Here is a 20,444-nt window from a genome sequence, read left to right on the forward strand (position 1 = left end):
CTTATATTATGTTAAGAAACATTCAGAACATGTAATCGCAAAGGCTCGTGAATGAAACAACGTAAGCCATGTTTTTGTTACACCTAGTGTTAAATGTATCAAATGAATTTAATGTACTGCTTAACATTGTTTACGTGTTTTTTTTTATCGTATTACTAATCGTTTACGTTTACAGAATGTGTCAATGGTTGGAAAGGAAATAATTGTTGTTTTGTAACACGATGTAATAGAGACGATAGTGTTTATCCGAATATAATTATTTGCTTATAAGATATGTACAATAAATTCTCTTCAATTGTCTCCTAGTTTTTAAACAGAAATAGACAATTTGGGAATATAGTCGCCGATTGTCAACGACTATAAAAATGAGCCGCGAGGCACGGCTAATAGTATCTCCTCTTCTCAAATTGTCCATTTTTGTTTACAAACTGAGGAACAATCGGTGAGAATTTACTGTCTTTATAATATTATCATTCACATGTCTTTATGCCTAAAACGTTTGAAGGAAAACAAATTTCGTCCAACAATTTTGTAATTGTCTTATCGTAATTTTGTATGTAACTACATGTAATTGCATTTAACAATAAAAAATGGACTGATTACGAATACGTATCACTTTTATTTCGAGGAATGATTTATGTATTATAACAGGAAAAAATGATTGAAGACTCTGATAACATATTTCAAGGACAGTTATGGGAAATTAATATGTGTTAATAGATAATTTTATATTACAGCAAAGAATCGACAAGACATTTATCATTATCTCATGGTTTGTATTTACATTTTATAAAATCGAACATATTGATCATTAAAGTTGAATTTATAATAAACAGTACAGAACGAACATAGACTTTTGTAAATTATCTTATATCTAAAAATCAATTACTTGAAAGTAACCTATAGTTTAATTTACGGAGCAACAGTTGTGTGTATTCTTTTAAATTTAGTTAATTGCTATTTAATAGTAATCGATAGAAGTGTATGAAACTGAAAGTCAGTACCTATACGTATAAAATTGCGGATAAATAATCATTATTTTAAAAACGACTAAAGATCTATTAGAAATCAGACTCACCCATAAATGTACAAATAATACGAGTTCTTACGACAACCTAATGATAGTGGGTATCAAAATTCAATTGTTCTGCACTACATTCTTTACGATGTAACAATTTAAGCTATCGATATTTCTAAGAATAGAAATAATATTGCACTAGAACATTTTAACGTTTGTCCCTCGTAAATGTAGACTCGGGTATAATTCTGCGACATCTGAACAAACAATTTTTAGCAGATAATAATACTTAGTTACGTGTATTGGACAGTGCTGAATAAACGAGTGGTGCAACACGAATACAGCTAAGAACGTGTGGAAAGACAATTTCTAGAGAAATATTTATTAAAGACTCGTTAAGTTAGGGCATTTTAGTATTTTAGCGTTTGTTCATCGGCAAACCATTTCCTGTGTAATTAGTGCTTCCGAATTATTAAATTAACAAATAGGGTTCAATTTTCAATAGAACAGAGAATTACTAAAGAAGTACAATTTCAACAATTTAGTAAGCGTATTGAAGATATTAATGTACATTTTATCATACTTGTATCAATTTTCAGATGTTCAATGTGTTCCCAATGTTAGAAACAGAAATGAAATAAAAACGTATATTTTCTTTTCATAATTTTAATAAATCGAATAGTGTAACAGAACTCTTAAATTCTTTTAACATTCTCACAATTCTGTGTTTAATTTATTCATTTTTCTCATAAATATTGTCCAAGCAATATTTTGTTTCAAAATTTTGAAATTATTATAAGTGTGTAGGAGTGGAACTATTTCATAATAAGAAATTGTTGCTCGTAAATTTTTATATTCTTAATCAAACTAATAAAATATATAAATATAATTTATCAATTAAAATTTAATTACAAATAAATAACTTAACGATAGACGTAAAGTAAAGATATAATATTATTTTATAGAAATTAGAAAAATAAAGTAATTGCGATGGGGATTTTTCAAAATGATGGAAAATAAGTTTGGCTAGTATTAACGATCATAATGAATGTATAGAATATTTGTCAATGAAAACTTTTATTTTTATCTTCTTCATTATCCCCGCATTGTTTAATAAAGCGATTCATTTAAAATAGTATTATAAACCATAGTATTATTTACAATAAATTAGTACGATTACTTAGAAACTGTTTTCAGTATATCTCCACATACAATAAATTACAATTAAATGTATTATCAATCTTTTTTACTGCTACATAAGTAATAAAGTGTTAGTTAAGTTTTGATTTTCTTAATATTACAGATTCAATTCGATGTCCTTTGAATCTAATTCTGCACGTATCTCTGAATTTAAACAATTTTTTATTCTACGAAGTCCAGTTTGTACAAATTAAGATTTCTTGGTATTGTCAAAATGAAACATTATTTCTTATTCGAAAAATCAAAATATAATAGTCTCGACCGAAAGACACCTACGTCAAATCCTTCTTTTAAAATTTGTTTAATATCGATTCTTACTTACCGTTTTGCAGATCATCTAAAACGATCAAAAGAAATACAATCTGCGTACATTATCTTGAGTAGTAAGTAATTTCAATGCAAGCAACATAACAATTTTCTAAGTTATTAGCGTTGAATTTATAAAAATTAATAAGTAAAAATGAGAGACAGCTTTCAATTACATTTAAATTCCAAAGTCTCAACTACTTCATCGCAACGATATGGCAAAAGATACTTTGGTAATTTATTATATGTAGATGGTATATGAATTAATTTTATTCAACGGATAATACTCATCACCGAATAAAGCTTCCTTAATGAGAAGTAGTATAAGTGAAATCGTGCGCGACAACATCAGCTATTGATAAACTGCAATTTTCATTAACAGAATATCTATCTCGTGTGAATGGAGGAGAGGATAAACTTTTTGAAAAATAACTATGGGAAGGTTCGTCAAATAACGGTGTTAAACTGTATATAGAAATCGCTACACGCTCTTATCTCTAAAATGCCCCATAATGTTACTGATTGCGAAAACATTTGAGATCAGTAAAAGAATTTTGACTGTTCTATTTATATGATGCTTAATCGATATTGTCCAGTTACTAATCATTCGGTAATGAAAGTGCAACTCAAAATATATAAAGATTTCAATTTCACAAGCAGCGAATCATTTGTAAACTGTTGTTTCGATATTTTAGTTGACAGTAGCAATAACACGAATCTTTATGCGTTTATAATGTGTACAAATTTTCAGAAATCTATAAAATACAAAGTCGATTAAAACATTATGTAACATCATTTTATGTACTTCATTCACAGAATCTATTAATGAAGTAAATAAAATTCGACTAAAGTTTTTGTTATCTTAGATTCATCTGCGAATATGTAAATTTATATAAAGATCAAAAGATGTTTTATAGTCTTAATAAATTAGATGCGATGATACAAGACGTTTCAAGACTGTATGTATTAAGCTAACTCAAACCTGATATTTCTATCGAGTTGCTATCATGCAGAATAACAGATATAACACAATGTTTGTACACATTTGCGTATAAAACACGACGGGCCCTAATTTCATATTTCAGTAAGAATATTTGTAAATAAAATATAGAAACTGGCAAAGCGATTCGATAATTTATAGAATGATCAACAAATTCTTCGAACGTAGATGGATATAAATAATGTAGAGATAACATTATATTTTTATTATTTCCATTTATTAAATATCCTTCAATTCGCACCGAGTTCTCACAAAGGAAGAAATCAAACTTTCGACGATTCAAGTGTTCGTAATTTTGATTCCAACTTTTGAAACCAGTAAGAAAGAAAAGAACAATCTAGAGGGAAACATCGTTTTGTTAATTTCGGTATACCTATAATCCTGAAACACCCTGTTTACCTTACAAACGAACACACAATTTTTAATACGTGGCTTTCGGGAAACATTTCTACTTTTTGAGCTGCGCCATCATTATCACACATAGATCGCGTTCAATTTACGTCGGCGCCGTATGAAAAATGAATTGTTGGAGTGAATGAGTAGTTCTGCCCAACTGGCGTGTACTCGCAATTTCATTGAAATCGCAAATTCTTTAAAATATTACACACTCATCGCTTTTTACGTATTTATACACACGCATACATGTGTACGTTACGCACATTGTTTTATGGATATCGAATGCTTGAGAACCATGTGCTTAGGAGAAATAGTAAAAGTGCGTAGATAAATAAATATGTATACATATGTATGTATACATACATGTATTATATACATAATATGTATACACACATATATGTATATATATAAATGTTGCCCAAAATATGAATTTCGTACTCAAGTTATGTATGTTTGTATTTACGTATATATGCATGTATGTATGTATATATAATAATAGTAATGTAGCAGGATCATGAAGTTGATATGTTGTCGAAATAGTAATTATACATATCACAGTGTTGTGATTGAAGCTTACATTTTTCGTCCATCATTTTTAAAACGTTTGTTTCTCCGTTTACGGCGTTTCGCTTCGCCCTCGACCTATCTTAATTATGTTCCTCGTGTCTCTCTCGTGAAACTTATGCTTTACGAAGGCGTCAACAGCCTTGCACTTCGAAATATGTTGTATTTTTAAGAAACATATAACAACTGAGGCTGTGTATATACATATATCTATGAAGGACGCGTGTTTGAGTTATCAGTAAGAATCTGTCACGTCATACGTAGTTGTTCGTGTACGGTGAGACATCGCATTACAAATATTATAAACATATTCTATGCAAATATTAAAAATCAATATTTCATAAGATTTTTTTACATTTGAGATAGAAGGAATCCTATTAGAGGTAATACTTGTTAAGAAAAATCAAAATAACTCCCATTCACGACTAGACAGACATCGAAACGGTAAATTGGTTTCTTTTCTTGCAAACAATAGGAATTGATCGAAGTTTTACTATATTAGCGCGATTGCAGCATCTGCATACTTGTAAATGTATTTTTTTTTTAATAATTCATAATGCAACTAAAGATTGTTGCAACTTCGAAAGTTTCTCTTTATTGTGTTGAAATTCCATCATTTTTGATACATACATATATAAATAAAAATTTATAATAGTATTTGAAACATTGCCTAAATGTTTTATTTCATTTGTGAATGCTCGTTATCTGATCTGTGTAATTTCAAATAGTTCTTGAATAACAATGACTACCACGTTGTTGCTATTAATACTTTTTACATTGCTTCACAATGATGAAGAATACTAGACAATAAAAAATAATCTCGGTATATGTTCTAAACAAAAAATTATTTTCGACAATCCCAAAGCAACTTAATAAATATCGGAAACGATAAAGAAAATATAATATGCATAATTTGTTACTATCAATGTAAACAACAATTTATGTATCTCACCCTACACATGTATCACGTCAGAGATTCACATGTATGTGTACATATATTAATCATATCTCTCAATAGTTGTTAAAAGAATAAAAATTAAATATCCATTCCCGAAAATATTTCATTATATTAGTTCATTAGTAAATTCCATGTTTTTCTAATTTTATTTCTAGATTGTCGGCATTCGATCTTTTAATGTTACTCAATCTGGTTGCGAAACGTAATAATTCCTTGTTCAGAAATCGCCAAGTACTCGGCACTTCTAATAATGCAGTTTTTCATGATTTCTTCGTTCGCCTCTAGCTTTCCTCTAACGCGAAGTTCGTACCGATGGTATTTCGCTTCTTTTTTTTTTATCAAAAAGTATATATCTACAAATATTTTTGCATTAAGCGTGTCAACGCTAAACGATGCGGATAAATTTAATCATAATCCTTATGAGTTAGCACAGTATTCCTTTAATTTTTGGTCTCGCTTGTAACTTACGCCTAAATATTGTCTCATTAAAAAACTAAAGTTCTGGTTTACAAAACGCGATGCACGCAAAAGCGAAAGACAAAGCTGACGATCTTATCTTAATGATAAATGCACCAGAATTGAAATAAATTGGAACTTTTTCAAAATTGATGCAAAGAAGACTAGTTATTACAGTTTTCAAGCTGTATCCCTTATGAAATATCAATGTAATTCACAGCCGTCAGCTATGAAATTTTTATTATTTATACGTTGATACTTGTCGGTCAATGAAACAAACTGTATCGCAACATTTTTTTATATGCATCATGTGCCCTAGCAAATCTGTCGAATATGTCCCAACGTCGAAATTTATATGGATAAATGACTTGTCCAAAATATAATTCTCAAGATTTCTAATATTTAAAGGGAAAGTTCGTCAAAGTTTAATTATTGAAAGTTGTAAATTCGATTTTTTATACTTTTTTGAAAATTCAGTGACGAGTAATAAATTGATATAAAGAAATATGTGAACGTTTGACGAACTTTGTTACAATATAGGAAACGAAAACTGAGAGAAAAATGACATCCGGAAGACGTAAAAGACATTTCATGTAGAACCATTAAGGCACTGAATGTGTTCCATCGGTTATAAAGGTCAATTGTTAGATCTCTTTTGCCATACCATTGTCTCGTGATAAAGTGTTAAGAACTGTTGGAAGACTTTGCAACTATTACTACAATAACATTTTCTTTAGCAACGCGAAAATGTTTAGCCAATTCAAGGAAACATCCTTTTGCTTAATTTCAGAGAATACAAAAATTTATATTAAAATAGGTGAATTTGAAATGCTTACATGTTAGTTTCAATGTATAGGGATCAGCAAATATCACAGGAGCTTGGTTTTTTCATTGGAGAAAAATAAAGGCACTTGCAGAATAATCATTATTCGATAAGATCGGTGTTATACGTTTTAGTAATTATTAGATTTTATATCATTACGCAATGACAAGTTTTTGAAAATAAGTTTTCGAAACCCTGTACTGAGTGAAAACTTATTTTTTGAAATTTTTGTTTTAGTTTCAAACTTATTTTGTTGTGTATTATTTGATTAACTGCGTTCGCACACGCAGTCTAAGAAGTATTAACGAGACTAATCAGATGTTCTTCAAAACTTCAGAAGTCAGGAAAGTGGAAGTTTCAGAAACCAATACGCTTCTGTACTTTTTATAATTTATAAACAAATTTTAGATTTTTTTAAGGTGTTCAAGGTTATAAAATAATTAGACGAATTTATAATTAACGATTTATCACAACCACATGTTTCTGTAATTGATGCTATATAGATAGAGTTTTGACAACGTTGGTGAAAGTCTCTTTTCCATACATTAAGAGGCTGTCAATAATAAATATACTGCAATGTGAACAGTATATTTATGAGGATGCTCTTTTGTATTTTTCTTATAAAATGCACAAAGTGAATCACTTCGAACAGTATTTTCAAATATATCCGTCTGATTTAATGACGTGAGAAGAATTGTAAAAAACAAATATGTTAAAAAGCAAATTTTTCAACGTAATATATTTTCAAAAACATATAAATGATCACTTTCTCTTGAATACATTATATGTATTAAGAATTACATGATTTCATTTTAAAAAACAATACATCAAGGAACTTAAAATTTTAGAAGATATGACCATATTTCTATTATATTTCAAATAAATATATATCTTTCATAAAAATGGTTTCACATCATTAAAAATAACGAAGATAATGTCAACTTCAATTTTTTATGATTCACTCTACAAATGTGCATCAGTCTCACTCGGAACAATAAATTTACAAAATCTGCAATCTATATATTTGCCTAATTTTTGTAGTATTTATTAAGAGTTTCAAAATTTATATTTTTAAGTATCACTAGTTACTCAATTATTTGAAAATCGGCAAGCTGTTACTTCGAAGTATACATGTAATGGATGGAATCAGTGTATAACAATATGAATAGTATTTGTGGATGTTAATATTCAGACTTCAATTCAATGATCACGGATAACTGCCAAATTAAAAATTTACTATGCAATTTACACAACCTGTATACGTGATGGGAAGAATATAAGGTATATGAGGCACAATTACTAATTAGGTCATAAACTAAGTTCCTACTTTTATGCTTCTAATTTATCAATTCTAAAACCCTGATTTTTCACAGTAATATTACAACCTTGATAAATCAATCAAAGAGGATAGTTAAAAACAATGGATACTACATCAATGACTAGAAAATGTTGTTCATTTTTTTTCCTGACGAAAAATGTATTGAAAAGCGCAGCTTAGCTTATGACCTTGACTTCTCAGCGCGTTACTTGTGTAGCAATACACAGCCGATTTAATAGTAAATAAAGCAACATAGAAGAAGTAACAGAAATGCATTGGGGAAGGTCCCTGAGTTTTGAAAATTACGTTGAACGGTACTGTTTATCATCACAATCATTCTTGATGCTAATAGTTGAACAGTTTATATGCTGGTAATTATGAATATAATCTAAGTAAAAGGATCGGGACAAATATAACTATAATAGAAGTCGATGTAATATAATGTAAATACATAATATCAATTCCAAATATATAATTCTAAATATTTTGAAATAAAAAATATAAGAATTATTTTCATAATAATCAGCATATGTAGTTCCCAAGTTATAGATTATTGAAGTATTAATTTGTACAAACTCATAATGCCCGTTACTTCTCTACTTCTAGATGTCTTTAATCTAACACGGTAGTATCAAGAAAGATTAGTACGTTCATCTTGAAAGTTCTAACACTCATGTTTACATATTTACTGCTGCTTTTATATTGCCATCTACCCGTACTCGATATACCGATCAATATTAGTAATATCAACCGGTTATATACAGTTTTAAATTGGAAACCCATCCATCAAGAGTATTCAACTGCTGAGATCACAATCTAGAAATAATATATCAGACCTTCTTTGCATCAATCAAATTTAGTACATGTACCATAGAAACAAGATTAAGTCTATTGTCTTTCACCTTCGCCTCACAGTTTCATCAAGTACAATTCCCAATCCAATATGTTCTACCCATGACACTTATAATTTTATGTAAACTACGACAATTCCTCAGATGTGAACAACAAGATATTCTTTCGTTTTTTAACATGATATTTCAGCATTCAGTCATACTATTAAAAAGGACAAGCCTCTTTTAAAATCAGGAAGATATTATTTAAAAAAAGAAAGATTTATATATTTAAGTATCAAAGCATTGTTTGTAGATAGACGTTTCTTGTCACTTGTAAATTGGTACATTGAATGTACCCTCTTTTGCCTGATAGTTATTTATAAAATTTGTATCTACATCCAAGCACAATAAAAATATAAAAGTTTGCATTATGATTGTCATTAAATAGTTTACAGAAACGGACGAAGAACGATTTAAATATTATAATTAGGATTGCAATATAATAATGGAAGAATGTCAAAACGCTTGCAAAAATATTTCGAAATCTTCAACAAATTCTGAATGTAGATACGTAACGGTACGTATTCGCGTTTCTAATACATTTTCTCAAAAAATACTCTGCACCTTCCAGAGCATTTTAAGCTCCTTTAAAAAACACCATCATAGTGAAAATTTATAAAATAATTTGAATCTTAAAAATAAAAAGAGCAATAATGCACACCATTACGTATTACCTTGTTACGCATAATGTAATATCAAGTTAGTTTATATCGCTGACATCTACCGCTTATTCTTTATTTTTAGATATTTACAAATTCGACGGTAAAAAATGAACCGTCATCTATCAATTCCATAATTTCTTCCTCATCGCGTTTGTTAGTTCTTCAATTCAGAACATTAAAAATTTAACCTCTCAAACCGATTGCTCCTCATTAATTACGAATTAATTATACATAATCAGTTTTACAAAAATGTTATGACTAAAAGTACAACTTAAATCTAAGTGATTCGAACAAACTAAAAATTAATGTGCATATAGTCCATACATACTGTAAGGAAATTATATACAAATAAGTAACTTCTTTTTCATATATAATATTACATCCTCTGTACAATAATATTAATCACGCGAAATCATTTTGTACAACGAAATGATTTGAGAGGTTAACAAAACTAGTTAAAAAAACGCGTTTGACTAAACCATATTTGCTAACTAATAACTTTTATATTCATCCACCAACTGTCTAGCGGGCCACGGTACGACGAATAGATTTTTTTGTTTACTCCAGACAAATTCATTTATGGTCTCGAGCCAATTACTGTTCATTGCATTATTATAAAGAATATTGCAACCTTCGCAAGAAAATTACGATCGATCGAGGTTCGAAGCAAAATGACAAAACAGCGAGTTGTTTCATTCTCTTCATGTATAGGTAAGAAACGTTTGCATAGGGTTCTATCATTAATAAACAATTTGCGCTGTTGTATGAACAATGGAATAAAAGCTAAAAAGCAATGTACTGATATTTTCTTATTTTTATATGGAAAGTAAATGCAGAATGTAACATGAAGTTGATACAAAATTGATTATCTTGTAATTTTTGTAGATTAATATTACGAAGTACGATATTTTGAAGTATATATATTAAGAGTTTATTTGATATGAATTCTATTGTATACTCTGCAAAATTTTGTAAAAAAACAATAATTGAAAATTCAAAATGTACTTTAAAACAAATTTACTAAAATAGTTACTTTAATAAAATACGTGACTTACGTCAAAAGATTTCGATGCGTTTAAATACATTAAAGAAAAGGAACAACATTGCAACTTTCAACAAGTTGTATCACAACCGAAATGAGCGAAACAACCGAAATAATTCAAATCATTGTTGCAACATATTCTTAAATAGCATTGAAAACCTTGCATGCTGTCAAAGTAAATAAGAGACCATAAATAAATAAATTCGACAAAATTTTGTATAATCGTACAGAATAAGGGCCCCCTGGTGGAATTTAGATTGATTTCCACTGTGGTTTGTGGGGACCCCCCCTTAAACGTCAGGGAAGCCCTCTTGGGACCCACAGCGCTTTGCTTTGTTCTTCATCTACAGCAGATTTTACTTGCGTACATATATACGCAACATTAACTCCAGCAGGTATTACAGCTAAAACAAAACAAAAATAACTGTGTATCCTATTCTAAATCAAAGAAACAGAGCTTAAATACTAATAAACCATACTAGTAAAACACTCTATTGAGATATTTGTGCTTAATATTATTTTGGAATCAAATTCTGTTACATGTAAGAAAATTCTACTTCAATGAACAGATTTTTGAATTAGATAAAAATGTGCAAATAAATGATGATTACTTACCAGAAATATAATGCTTGTACTCGGCTTCAAATTTAAGTGCTTGTTCATACATTTCTTTTGCAGCTTTAGCACTAACTTTATCGCTTGGATACCTGGAATCTTTGACTTCCTTAATTTGCTTTGTATTTTTGAATTTAATCAATAATACTATTGGATATATTTGATGTCGATGAAGTCGTTCAATCGATGCAATCGCTACATCCAAGATACAATGAGTATTCTACGATTAAAGAAAAACGAAAATGTATTTAGTTCTATATTTAACCATTGCAAATATAATGTAGTTCCAGAAATGATTATATAAAGTTGACACAGTTCATTTTTAGCTGGTAAATCTGCCTTGTCTACGCGTTTATATAAATAACATTATCAATATTATGTGTGGCATTGGATAAAAAATACCTTACCTTCTCACATATGTCCTTGACAGCTTGTACTGTAGTACACTCGAAATAGCTTCCTTTTTTTCTGTAGTCTACGTAAAGTGCGTCACGCAAACCTTGTTCGAGTGTTGATTGAGAACAGTGCATCGCTTCTGCGAGACACCTAGTGAATTGTCCAGGAAATTCTTGCAATAGTTTTGTTACCACACATTCGCTTAGCGGTCCAATAATCAATACTGGTCTTAAAGCTGGATCTGTAGGAACAATGAAAATATAATTATTCATTCTCTAAATAATATATTAAACTGAACGAACATTAAAGAAGTTAAATAAGTTAAACATGTACACAAACCCACCAAAAATAGAGTAAATAGAAATACAATATAAATTTAAATCTTAAAATTAATTCATTCCATGTTAATAAAATATACTTATACACTAATTTTTTTTATAATTTTTTGATGGCTCTCCATATCTCTCTCTCTCTAGGGTAATGACCTATATTTTGAGAACTGCTGTTGCTAACTAATAAAGACATGAAAAGGTTGTGATTATGAAAGTTTTTTGTAATAACAATATTTCATATCTTTGGTGATGTCTCAGATATCTCGTGTTTCCAATTAATAAGAAGACACGATAAAAATAATTAGTATTTATCCCTTTTTACTAGTAAATAATATACGAAAATAATTGCAGTGATCTTATAAATTATAGGTTTACAGATACTTACAATCCAATCTTTCGACGCGTTGATAACTCGCTGGAAGTGTTTCCTCATTCAATGTGCCACTATCACTGTACCAACCCAAATTTACTCCAGTAAGATGTGATAGCTCTTTACTATCCCTACTGGAAGAACGTTGATGTTTCTTTCGACGGAAGAAACTTCTTCTTGCACTAGTACTACCTCGTCTAGTGGTGTCTGTTTCCAAGTCACCCAATGAACGTCTTAAAAGTAAATCTTCTTCAACCCTAAAAAGACATTATTCCTTAGATGTCTCATCGCGCTATTTTAATATAAATACAAATCCAGATTTACAAACGTACTTGAATTTGCTCGGAATTATTCCGCAAGTTTGTCTTCTTCCAGTTTGATCGACTATCCAAGCTCTCCAATGACCCGGAGTACCATTGAACATAGTATTGTCGACATATAAAATATCATCTTTATTAAATCTAAGTTGTAGGCTATCTCCTACTTCGCCCACTCGATCGAACATCGCTTTCACATAAAAACTGTCTCCTGGTTTATCCTTTACTTCATTATACCTGTCAGGTACGTATTGAGCAATCAACGTCACTTTATCTGCTGGCCTAGCCAATTCCAGAGCCGCCTGTTCCGCAGTCGCTTGCCTGAGATCTACACCGTTATATTCTAGAATACGATCACCGGTACGTAGACCTGCTTCTTCAGCAAGGCAACCTGGTTGTACCGAATGTACAAATATTCCAACGCCGTTTCCACCAACAAGTGAAATACCCAAATTCGAGCATTTTCTAGTCTCAATGAATAAGTATCTAGGTTCGCTTGGTGGTGGACTCTTACGATTTTGTTCCTCTTGCGTAGGACTTCTCACGGTAGCATTTTGTCGTTGTAACGTAGTTGCTGCCTGATTTAACTGTGCGCGAGTGAGGGAATTGGCAGTACCACGCAACGTATCAAGAGTTACCGAATTGCGCATATTTTCTAATGTAGCTGAACTGCGAAGTTCTGGTTTCCTAATGTTGATATCTAAGGACGCTGATGCTCTAATTTGTCGCTCTCTTTCTTCGGTACCTCGCACTTCCAAGGAGGCAGAATTCCTAATATCTCTTTCTCGAATGGTGCGAGGTGGTTCCAAGGTATTTGAAGTTTCGCGCATGATAGTTAATGTGTTGGATGCCTCACGCTTTGTACTTAAGCTACTGGAAGCATCGCGTTCAGGTTCTGAACTCTCCAACTCGATTGTTGGTTTTCTTGTAGCCTCGGGACTGTTACAAGGAGTCGGTGATCCACTACGACTTCCACCCTGAGCACCACCAGCTTCTGACGAGCTCGAAGAAGCAGATCCTTCTAATTCGTTGTATTCTGATAAAAATAACATACGATATATAAATACAAGTTTCCATATTAAATGAAAAACCATGCAATAGCAATAAATAATAATTACGTATAACAAGAAAGGTGCAAGACGATTTGAATAGTGCAAATTGTGATAGGGATTTACTACTCGTTCTGAAATGATACTGTACTCACTGTCTGGACTGTACTGCACCAGCATCGTAATGGAATTACCGCACTGACGCAACACATTGGCAGCAAGTTGATACGTGGCACTCCTCATATTAATACCGCAGACTTCGAGCAACTGATCGCCGATTTGAAGACCGACTTGAGACGCTAAACTGTGTTCGCTAACAGTGGAGACAAACACACCACCGCTTTCCAAACAAGAAATCTGAATTCCTAACGGCTCAACCGACTTGTCTATATGAACCCTGCGGAGTTCTCCAGGGGCTGGCCTACATTGAGAATAACAATATTCTGGCATGCTGGACCGTTTATTGCTACTACTTCCTCTGACCGTTCCTCCAGAGCTACTTCCGCCTCCGGTGCCAGGACTAAGTACTTCCACGTGGAATGTCGGCATCGGGCTGCCTCTTTCCGATGTCCTTTCTATACTGCCAGTAGACAATTTACCCACGCTGCTTTTTGATGTAACACTAGGATTTGACGGTATTCGAAAACGTTGATTTTCCTTTTTTCTTGGAAATGTTCCACCTTCGTAGCCATGCGTGTATGCCGGTACGTCGTATGTAGTGCCGATCGGTGGAGCGCGAGATTTGTGATAATGCAAATCTACGGAGGGTGTGTGCAAATGCCCGAATCCTGTTTGCGGGCCGGGGCTATACGAAGGTTCGAAACAGTAAGATCGTGCATCAGGAAGTCCTATCGACTCCCCGGACTGTGCAGACGGCAAAGATGGCGGGGAAGGGTATCTCGAAGGTAAAGAGTTCTGTTGATGGGGATGCGGATGCGAATGCGTATAGGGAGGAAATGAAAAATTACCAGTTAGCTGCTGCCTCGTGCCGCTGGTCGACGAAGTTGATGATCCGGCCCCAGAATAAAGTTGAGATTGCGCTCTATTATGTTGCAACGTCTCTACTTGGTTATCGTTGCTAGGAATATATTTTTGCGCCCTCTTCTTCGAGAAATATTCTACGTCTTTTCCTGTGTTACCCGACTTCAAGGAGAAGTCGATGCTAGTTTCGGACGGTGTCAGCGTAGAGCTCAGTCTACTTTCCGTGTTCTCGAATTCGACCGTCGGTTTCTTATCTAGCGGGATATCTTTGAACTGCACCACTGGAGTAAAGGATTTCTGACTAAATAATTGTCCAGTTTTGAGGAAGTTTGGTAATGGTTTTTCTACGGATTTATAAACTGTATGCCGATTATTCACATTGGAGAAACTGGTTAAGGGAATAGGATTAGAAATACGATTATAATTATAACAGTCATACTTGGGCGGTTGATTAAGGAGAACACTTAAGGGCAGCCTTTCTTTTGTCTTACGTGGGTGTAAAATAGTACCGGTACCATTCTGTATTAAAGGCCCACCTCTGGCTTTCGGCCACGTACCTCCATTCTTCTCAATCTTTTCGGTTCCGCGTCGCTTACTTCGTTTCAAAACCCCGTTATTTGCTTTCTTGTGATAACTCTCTATCACCGAGTCTAATTCCGCTATTGCATCTTGCTCCTGCTCGAAGGTATTTGGACTGGAATTACGATGCCGTTTCTTCTTTTCTTCTCGATCCTTACTATGCTTACGTCCACGTACTATATCGATCTTCTCTCGTATGTTGTCCCAAGCGTTACTAATCCCACTTGGCTTTTCACTACTAACCGACTTTGACACTTTGTAAACACTTCTGTCTCCGAAGTTAGCCGCTAGATATCTCCTGTCGTAATCGTCGGACGCTGTCTTCATCATCATTCTCTCTTGCTCCGTTTGCGAACAACTGTTTACCATCTTCTGTTTCTCTGCACTAAAGCTACCATCAATGGTCATTGTCTCAGAACTAGTTGCCGAAGGTAACGGTATTCCCTTTAGGGTCGTAATAGTTAAAACATCTGTGCTCGTATCATTTAAAATTGCCATCGCTTCGTGACTGGAATTTATACCTTCCATAGTTTTGCTATTAATCTAACAAAAAAAAAAACATTAATTTATCAATAACAAGAAATTTACCATATATGATCAAACAGAATTTATATTCTAAACACGTACATTTAGAACTCTATCTCCGACAGCAAGGTTACCATCCTTCGCGGCTAAACTGCCAGGTGATATCTTCGAAATGTACACACCAAGTTCCAAAGAGATTCCATGAGGAACGGACCCAACTGGTAGTTGTGTTGTCCTCAATGATCTTCTAGTAACGCGTCGTCTTCTTACTGTTAACGTAGCAGAACTCACCGAACATGTACGTAAAGTTTCCATTATGATACGCGTAGAAACCGACGTGCAATCGACGTTGTTTACTCGCATAATGCAGTCGTTCACTCTTAATTTTCCTTCCGCCGCGCTACCTGTTATAACTTGAGCAACGTAAATTCCCGTGTCGTTTGGATAGTACGGACTGTCACGACCTCCAACCAGTGTCACCCCCAAATCACGGTCTGTGTCTAAACAAAGTCGACTAAGATCAAAATGAATGGTAAGAATTTCCCAATCATTGATATCGGTGTCGATTGCAGAGTCATGGGAATGCGCCAAACCTTGCGCAAATTGACTTGATCTCAACGCGTGATCACCGGATTCGATCTTTTCCTTGAGATCCTTTAGCTCTTTGGACGCCTCATTCCGTTGTTTTTTAATATCATCAGAATCGCGCAAAGCACCCGCTAATTCCGACACTGCACGATCACGTTCTTTTCTTAATCGATCACATAAAGTTCTAATACTTTCCCTTTCTAACACTATTTTATCTCTTTCGCTAAAAGCCCAATCTCTTCTTCGTTTCGACACTTCTGCCTCTTGTAGGGCTTCCTCGAGTTCTGTTTGCAATTTATCTACGGATTTCCTGAGCTTATCCAATTCCAAATTCGCCTGATCCAAGTTATCCATACGTTCTTTATCCCTTTTAGTATAATCTGCGGTGTTATTTTCTCTTTCAGCTTCTTTACTCGAATTATCCCGTTCGCGATTATACGAATGTAGTTCCATACGATTTTTGTAATCACGATTAGAACCTTCGGAATAATCTCCAAACTTCTGGCGTAACTGATTAGATTGCTTTAAAGCTTCGTCTCGATCTTGCAAGGCTGAAGAAATTTCCCTCCGTAGAGTTTCAATTTGATAGGATAAAGCTTTTTTCTAAAAATAATGGAAGCAGATTAAAACAGAGAACGTTCGCTTAAAAATAGGAACTACAGTAGCAAGTAGTATATAGTATAGCTATATGATACACAATATAAATAGCTGGAAACCAATATAAAATGTATGAGAAAAAACTCCCGTATTTACTTATTTAAAATAGTAATTAATTTGAAAATTAGTGTGACGGTGAAATAAAACTTTCAGCCATTTAATGAAATGGAAAAAAGGTCAACTAATTATGTTTACCTCTTCCATAAACTGTTTATTCTGGTTTTCAAAATGCGTGACCTTCGCGTATGCCTGCGTAAGATCGTCCCCAAGTTTTTCCATTTCTTTGTGTACCGTGTCTCGTTCGCCCATAATTAAACTGTATTCTTGTAATGCGGCATTTCTTTCTTCCGTTAATCGTTTCATATCTTTGCTAGCCTTCATTCTTAGTACCATTGCATGGTTGATTTCCTTTACTGCTTCTTCATGTTGCTGCTGCACTTTGGCTAAGGCTTCACGGTACTCGTTGCGCTCCCTTAAAGCAATGTCCCATTGCCTGATTGCAGCAGTACATTGTTGCTTCAAACCATTACGTTCGCGAACTGCGCTATTGCGCTCTTGAACAACTTCGTCATACTGTTTCTTCAATCTGGCAGCCTCTTCTTGTGATAGTTCCAACTATATTTAATTATACATACAAAGTTTCATGAAATCAGATAGCGTTGTTTACCTACCCTATCTTAAAATATCGAACTAATGTTTTATACTTGCCTTATTAACAGCAGATGAATGTGATGATATCAAATCATCATACCGTTTTCTAAGAGCATCATATTCGTCTTTGACAGCTTCATATTTACGAAGTGCAGATAAATAGTGTTGATTCATAGCATCACTATTAGTGGTGTCAGAGACAAGAACTTCTTGATTTTGACATCGTAATTCAGACACTTCCTTTTGCAATGCCTGAACCTCACGGTCAAGACGTTGTTTATCGTTTACTAAATCTCCGTACTTGCCCCGCAATGCGGAGCTTTCTTGTGATGTTGCCTCCAACTGATTCATGACTGGTATGTGCTGTCCTCTGTAGTATTCCAATTCCTTCATAGTATGCTCACACCTGAGATTTAAATGATACTATTTAGTAATTACTAAATATGAAGTAAATTGAAATTAAAAAAAAATTATACAACAATGCAAACATAAAAAGCAGATTCCAGTTTAAGATGTAACTAGGACAATAACAAACCGTCTTATAGTATCGGAGTGCTTATGCCTAAGTAGCTGAAGCTGATGCATGGCCTGATCGCATTGAGCTTGCAAACCATCATAATCACTATGACATTCAGGACCACCAACAGGACTTCCGACACTGCCATAGCCTCCGCTATCTCTTTCTTCATGCACCACACGCAAATAATATTCAACAATACAAATTGCAGTACAAATAATAAATGCAATGAAACGTAAAAGTGTGATTTAAATATGAGCATATATCAACACAGTGCAATGTGTATTAAATCAAAATAAATGTATATATATATATACAAAATTATATTCCTGTATTATAAAAATACATATCTTAAACAAGAACAAGAAAAACAATAATGAAATTGATAAATTATTAGAAACACACAATGTGTTTATTGTAAGTCAATCCATATAGAAAAAATTGCTAACAATACATTCTTTTCATACCAAATACATAAATATTTTTCAATATTGTCCTTACCCATATTGAGTGCTCCATCTGCAAAAAGATAATGAACAAAATCTTAATTAATTATACGTAAATTGTACATGATTAAATATACACATGAAAAGGAAAGCACTATTATGTACACCATGCACTGGGTTGTTACAATTGGTAGAACAATATAATCAGATGTCCGACTAGCTTTCACCAGGAAAGAAACTCTATGTCACGCATGTAAGCATTATGATTCACTGTTTTTTGCAAAGTGAAATTATAATTACTATTTAAAGCATCATGCCAAGCAATTTAATTCGATAAAATACAAAATAATAGTTTTGTTTCATACAAGTGGCTCTTTCAAACAAACTATTTAAAAGTATCTTGAAACAATTGATTTTTATAAAAATAAATATTTTATGATGCTTCATTTGACAGAGGCTGACATTAGTATTCAAACAAATGTCTGTTCATCCTTTATAAGAGAATGGTACTACGGCTTTATTATTTTTCTTGTACTTTGATGATGGGTCTCTTTTAGCGTCAATAAATTTAATAGGTCAAAGTATATTGCTCAACTTCCATCAATAATATTGAACTGACACAGGCATACATGGAAATGTAACACAGAAAACTAGAAACTACACTCACCACTACTTCCAGCACTATCCAAGGAAGATGCGCCAGAAGCCATGCTCTTGATTCACCGAGGATCTACCACGAATACTTCGCTAGCAAGGTACGTGCTAGGTATTGCCTGGAAAGTATCCATGCGCTGTATTTCATGGAAGAGTGAACCCTTTGTGAATTACTAAGAAGTAGCCTTCGGGATGACATTATGGCTGTGGTCTAAACGGTGCATGGCACTCATAAGAGGGATGCAACAGTGCACCTGGTGCACACACACGGCTATACACTCACACGCAAACACATACCCTCAACGCGCGCGCACATGAACACACACACATACATACACAGAGTAACTCTGACTCCAATACAAACACGTGCCTCGTAATATCGAAACGTTTCATGCATCACTGTTTTCCGCGCGATTACTGATACGGAAGAAACAACGGGTGAACGTATGTTTTCTGAATGGATGTAATAAATTAATCTACGTTTTGCTGATGTGTCTCGATTTCGAGATCGCGTCACATTTATCTCTTTATTCCCTGTCAACAGAGAGGTTATCGATCCTCGTTTAATAGTAGCACAGATGAGTGACGATCACCGGCTGGCTTATTCCTAACAAATTGAAAACTCGTTATCACTGTAGAAAAAAAAGGAGCCAACAAGCCTTTCAGCGGTGATCTCGATCGCGCACCTCTTCAAATAATCTATTAACTCTCTCGACAACACTGAAATCGACGCAATTTTCACTGACTTCGATCGTCCCGATCGCTGTAAACTGCGCACGGTTCATCCCGAAATGACTAATGTCCCGATATTAACGATAAGTGATCGCTCACCTGCTGCACCAACGAACCTGACAATTAGCCATTTTCATTCCGCCACTACAGTCTGTTTCGCATTGTCGATAATAAACATACATACTTCGTGGACGAGCTTGTTACTGAGCGTTGCGGCGCTAGTATCCACGGAGCACCGGTCGATTATGTCGTTTGAAAATAGGTTCTAATTTTAAAATTGTGTTACCACTTTTCGAACTTAAAATTCAAATCGAAAAGGCTTAATTCAGAAAGTCTTAAAATTCAATTTTCAAAACTTGATTATTTATATATTAAATTAATCTTCTATATACTTAATAT

At 33.3% G+C, this 20,444-nt stretch overlaps 1 protein-coding gene across 5 annotated transcripts; it reads right to left on the reverse strand.

Moving 5' to 3' along the window:
* Positions 1-780: 780 nt before the first annotated feature.
* Positions 781-20,187, reverse strand: Dlg5 (MAGUK family member discs large 5). 5 transcript variants are annotated; one of them, XM_078176478.1, is made up of 14 exons: positions 20,145-20,187; positions 19,327-19,432; positions 18,715-18,732; positions 18,232-18,379; positions 17,754-18,102; positions 17,241-17,660; positions 15,903-16,991; positions 15,254-15,818; positions 13,871-14,977; positions 12,682-13,702; positions 12,365-12,606; positions 11,659-11,888; positions 11,252-11,471; positions 781-11,040 (listed from the first exon to the last, which is right to left on the reverse strand). In XM_078176478.1, exons 2-14 carry the CDS (start codon positions 19,367-19,369, stop codon positions 10,934-10,936), a joined length of 5,559 nt encoding a protein of 1,852 aa, XP_078032604.1. In that variant the 5' UTR covers positions 19,370-19,432; positions 20,145-20,187; the 3' UTR covers positions 781-10,933. The 5 variants fall into 5 exon arrangements, with proteins under 5 accessions (XP_078032604.1, XP_078032673.1, XP_078053679.1 ...); XM_078176547.1 differs by having other exon boundaries at positions 14,684-15,818; XM_078197553.1 differs by having other exon boundaries at positions 13,871-15,818.
* Between the last annotated feature and the right edge of the window lie 257 nt (positions 20,188-20,444).

This window comes from Augochlora pura, chromosome 1 (genome assembly GCF_028453695.1).
Source record: "Augochlora pura isolate Apur16 chromosome 1, APUR_v2.2.1, whole genome shotgun sequence".
NCBI classification, from domain to species: domain Eukaryota; kingdom Metazoa; phylum Arthropoda; class Insecta; order Hymenoptera; family Halictidae; genus Augochlora; species Augochlora pura.